The 5,291-nt window shown below is 49.8% G+C and overlaps 1 protein-coding gene across 1 annotated transcript; it reads right to left on the reverse strand.

Annotated features, from left to right (window-relative positions):
- Window positions 1-2,389: 2,389 nt before the first annotated feature.
- CDKN1C (cyclin dependent kinase inhibitor 1C) lies at window positions 2,390-5,077 on the reverse strand. Its single transcript, XM_074956915.1, has 3 exons — window positions 4,253-5,077; window positions 3,660-3,786; window positions 2,390-3,082 (listed from the first exon to the last, which is right to left on the reverse strand). Exons 1-2 carry the CDS (start codon window positions 4,845-4,847, stop codon window positions 3,665-3,667), a joined length of 717 nt encoding a protein of 238 aa, XP_074813016.1. The 5' UTR covers window positions 4,848-5,077; the 3' UTR covers window positions 2,390-3,082; window positions 3,660-3,664.
- Between the last annotated feature and the right edge of the window lie 214 nt (window positions 5,078-5,291).

Genomic DNA, 5,291 nt, shown 5'->3' on the forward strand with positions numbered 1-5,291 from the left:
GGATTTAAAACTGCGCCCCTCTCAGCTAGCGCTGAGACATTAATTGGGGAACCGCAAGTTTCAGCTCAGCGGTATAAATCAGCAGCTGGATTTAACTTGGGGAGAGGGGCAGGACAGAGATTTCAATTCGCCAGATTAAACTACAGCGATGTTTAGAGGGGAGGAGTCAAAAGGGTCACTAAACCACTTATGAGTATTTTATAGGTACATAAAGGCTAATATAATCCAACCTCAGAAATTACCGTAAAAACCAAAGGAAATTCAGCTGCTAAAACTCCATGTAAGCGTTACCTTAAGAGCCTGCATTAAACCACACGGGCAAGAGATTTCAGATGGGAAATGTGGGTTGACTCCTCATTCCTACGTGTGAGTGAAACTGTTGGAAACCTGGCTGGCATTTGGCCGTCAACTCTGTCAGGTCCTTGGTAGTTTACAACATTCAAACCCTGCCTTTGCAGCCTCTTCTATGCTATTGTGTTTGCTTGCACCGATATTGACAATTTTTAAAAAAAATTATCAAACGTTTACTAGGAAAACGTACTGACCGCACACACACACCCACTTTCAAACTAATTTTTTGTATAGTTTACCTAATTACACTGAGCTACAACTTGTGTGTGTATATGTTTTCAAGTTATGTAAGTGCAGAAAATCCTGAAAATAATATCCAGCCATTCAAAACTGGTAAATCTAAATAATTTAAAGAAAAATTAGTGACAATTTATATATATATTTAAGTCGCAGAATACTATGCCCGGAAGGCTTTTTAGACCTGCTTTACAACCTTCCTTCCCACCCCATATATATATATAGAGAGAGAGTTACATCTAGAGAGAGAGAGAGAGAGAATGCTAATACTGCCTGCATTGTGAGTAATTTCCATGTATAGATTTTAAAGTGGGGTTATTTTGGTAATAGTCCCCCATGTTTTCAACCTCATCAGGGCTGCAGAGGTAGTGTACTTAATTGACAATAGGTTGTGATATTTGTCCATTTTTGTGACAAAATAGGCAGTAAAATGTTAATACTAAAATGTTGATTTATGGCTTTTTAATAACTAGACCCTATGTTATAGTTAACAAGCACGATTGTATGTTACCATTTCTATTACAAACTATATTTTTCAGGATTTATAGCTGACTCATAAGCACATAGTCTCGATTTAAATTGCTATACCTGGAAGCACTTTCTTGCAATTAAGATGTTGTGTTCCAATACAACAGTGAATCAAATACAAGGTAAGGGTTTTTTTGTTTTTGTAGTTTACAAAGCTATTGCTGGGCATGTGGTCTTTTGATGCATACAATACTGTGATGCCAGATAATGCTGTGTAAAATTTTTTAAATATATAAACTTTTCCAAACAAGAGCAGAAAGGCTCCATCTATTGTGTCAAGGATTAAGAGCTCCCTAAATGCATTGACACAGCAGAGGAGCCACTATGGTTTATCATGCTACTGATCTGTAAATAATGGGTCACTGGAAGATTTTTGAATCAGACCATTCAAATCCTTGCAAATGGTGTGTGGGTGTGTCAAAGCTTGGCACACGTTAGTGGTACTTGAAGTGCCTGACAGTGTCATCCTACAATTGCACTTTGGGCAGATTTAACTGCAGCGTGAGTGGGTTTAAAAAATAGCCATTAGAGCTAATTTTATATGGATGGCAAGATGCTTTATAAAATAAATATCCCTCCCCACAAAGAGGGAGCATGAAACAATGCTAAAAGGCATTGTATTGAACATAAATTCAGTCTTCTCCTGAACTAAATGGGCCAGAACTTTGTCTAGACCTGTATGTAAATGTTATCTACATGAATTATAAAAGCAAGGCTTGAGGGATTGTAACTTTTTGTTAATGTAGTGTATTTTAGATTCTGGGAATCAGATAATTGGTTCATGCTAACTCCAGCAGTGGCTACAATCCTACTGGTTTAGAGAAAGTTAAACTCCTCTATACCATGGACAGCTAATCAATTGTGTACTACTTACAGTATATGGGGGAACAGAATTGTGCCTCTAACAATCTTCACCACTAGAAAAAATCTGTTATGCTACGCAATATGTACAGAATGAGGCACTGAGAAGCAAAGTGTTTTTTAAATATTTATAGTGGCTGGTGGGGTGGTGCACATTTTTATCCTGAGATTCTTTGTAACACAATCCTTGTGTTCTTTGAGCACCTTACTTTACAAAGGTATGGAAATTGGCCTTGTTTTGTAGTGTCCCCCTACCCCAGCAGCTGTGGGGTGTGAGAATGAATGAGTTAATGGAATGGAAAGATAGTTTGAGTTCTAAGGAGTAACTTTAAGCTTACACAGGTGTTTTCTAATGTTTGCAAACTAGGGCATTTTCTGTCACTTGTGTTCCACTAGATGTTTCCTTAATACGAATTAACATCAATAGATTTGACTCCTTTTTTTTTATTTGAACTTTGTGGCATTATTTGCAATGGCAGTGGTACAGACCGGCTCAGGAACCATTGAAACAGATGTCTTCAAGTAAAAACTAAATTTTTTGATTTATAGCTACATTTTGTGAATGCAAAAAAAAAAACCCACTATAAAAATAAATTTACATTTTGTAAATAAAAGCAAATATAGTGCCCTTTGGCTTAACCAAAAGAAAAAAAACAAACAGCCTATTGGGTATCAACCAACGTTATCCACATTTGACATAAATAGAAAATATAAGTTAGTATAACTCTTAAAAAAATTTGTACAAATATACACTTTTTTTTTTTGCACTGAGAGATCAGCAAAGGTTAAACATTTCATATAAATGACTTTAAAGCTTTACACTTCTGGCCAGTGTACTCACATTAGGCATAATACATTTATATATAAAACGCAATACATTGCACAGTTGTAAATTAACACTGCTCCGTCCGTGGCTGTAGTCAGAGCTACTCTCACTACATGCAGTTCCTTGTGTGGGAGAGGGTGTAGGGAGCCCAGATCTTAATCCTCCTTGCTCCAGCTCCCTTGAGAGTTGCCCCTTGCCGAAGCGTGGGCAGAACAGCCGCTGGGCTCCGCGCCTCCAGAGACGAAGCAAAATCTCCCTTAGGGTGTCATAGTGCAAAATCTGAGGAGAAAAGGGGGGAAGGGAAGCGAAGCAGCCCTATGAATTTCAGGAACATCCACTGAAAGTAACCGCGACTGCTGCTCCCAGCAGCCACAGACAGAGCCCCCGGCGGCCACAAAGTAACTCGGCCGACCCCGCCCCATCTGCCCCTCCATCTCGGCGAATGAGTCAGCGAAACTAGCTCCTTCCCAGCTCACCCATCACCGGGGAGGGGCTTGCACAAGGGCGGGGCGGCCCCGGCTCCCCCCGGAGAAGTGGCTTCTCGTGTGCGTTGGCAGAGCGGGGCGGCAGCCTGGCCCGCCTTCCAAGGGGACCCGCCCCCCAGCTCCCGGCGAGATTCAGGCCCCGCTCCTGGGTTGGCGGCGCGCACGCCCCGCGGAGAGGCGTTCCGTGGGTCCCCGCTGCGCAGCGCCAGGCCGGACACGGCCCTAGCCCCAGGCCCGGCCCAGCAGCACCCTCCCGCGGCCCGCCCCGCCGCCGGGCGGCAGCAGCCCTCCTCCTCCCGCCGCGGCTGGGTTTTGTGGCTCGGGACGCCGCCCGCCGGGGGCTCGCTCTGGTCTCCGGGGAGGGCGCTCACCTGGTTCACCGCAGCCGCTTCCGGGGCGTCTGCTCGGCGGGCACGGCGGGCGCAGAGGCGGGACACCCGCCGGGATGGTCACAGGCAGCTTTGGAGTCCCCCGGCCTTTTCCGCTTGACAAAGAAATCTAGGGACCCAAGGCAGGAGCGAGGCGTTACACACACACACACACACGCACCCCGGCCGCCGCCGCCTCCCCCAGGGGCGGCCCCCGCGGCAGGGACGGACGGACGGACGGACACACGAACGTGCTCCCGCAGCAGCCGGGCCCCGCCCCGCCCGGGCCCCCGCATAACAGCGCGCACGGGAGGCCTGGCGGCTCTTGACTCCCCCTCTCTGCCTCGGGGGAGGGTTGCAGCTGGGTCGGGTTTGTTTACTTCGCCGGCCCGCAGCGCGCAATGTGCTGTGTAAGCGTTTCCCCGGCCGGGCGCCTAGCCCGGCCCCAGCGAGCTGCGCCGCGAGCCTTTTCGCGGAGCGAGCGATGCCCGGGGCCCTTTAAACCCCAGGGGCAGGCAGGGGGATTGAAGCGCAGAGAGCCCGACGGGGGGGGAGGGTTGCGCCCGTGCCGTGCGCGGGGCATGCCCCAGCCTTACCTGTGATGTGGGCTGCGCTGGAGGACGAGACCCTTTTGAGCGCCGCTGGCGCGCAGGGTGCGGGTTTGATTGTAATCCCTGAGTAGTTGTTGAGCTGATCGGATCGGTTCTCCTGGTTGAGCCGCTCTTTACTCCCCGCGATAGTGCTTTCCAGGGCTGCCGTCTTACCCTGGGGGCTGGGGGAGGAGGACGCGGACACCACCAGCTCCTGGTGAGGGTCCCTGGGGTTAACCCCCGCGGGAGTGTCCATGCCCCCCAGAGGTGGCTTGGACCTGACCAGCAGCACCGGGAAGCGGCACCTCCCGACCTGCAGTGTCTCCCGGTAGAAAGCGGGCACCGAGCCTCCCTCCACCTCTTCCCACTGCAGCCTGCCCGGGCCGTCCAGCGGGGTGTCGGTCTGGAAGTTGTAGTCCCACCGCCTCTGGTCATCCTCGCTGATCTCCCGTAGTTTGCTCTTCAGCTCCCGGCTCAGCTCTTCGTGATCCACGGGGCCAAAGAGGTTCCGGCAGACCCCCGTGCGGGCGTGCAAGGGGAAAGTCCTGCGGGCGGCCAAGCGCTCCAGAGCCGAGGCGCTGGAGAGGTGCACGTTGGACATGATGGTCCTGCTGCTGCTTCGCCCAGGGAAGGCAGGGACCCAAACGTGGTGCTCCTGGGGAGAAAAGGGCTGTGATTTCCACCCGTCCCCGCTCGATGGGCAGCCAGCACAACCAGCCTGGAACCTCGGCAGTCTGGTGGTGAGCCTGGGGCTGCCTCGCTTTTAAAGCCCTCACCAAGTTAGAGCAAAACATCTATTAGCATAATAGTATTTCTCTTTAATAACACTGCTGCCATTGGTGGAGGTTCCGCTGTCCCCTTGGGTGTAATACCTCCATCTCCGCTCCCCATTGGCTGAAGGAGAAACGGTGGCCGGGCGCCAGGAGTGGCAAGATCCCTGCCATTGGTCAGCAGGACCTGTCAGTCTGAGTTATATAGTGGCGATTGTGGGGGGCGGGGGTTGAGATTTAAAGAGAAGGGAGGTTGAGTAACGTGACACCCAGTC

Source organism: Natator depressus, chromosome 6 (assembly GCF_965152275.1).
Source record: "Natator depressus isolate rNatDep1 chromosome 6, rNatDep2.hap1, whole genome shotgun sequence".
NCBI classification, from domain to species: domain Eukaryota; kingdom Metazoa; phylum Chordata; order Testudines; family Cheloniidae; genus Natator; species Natator depressus.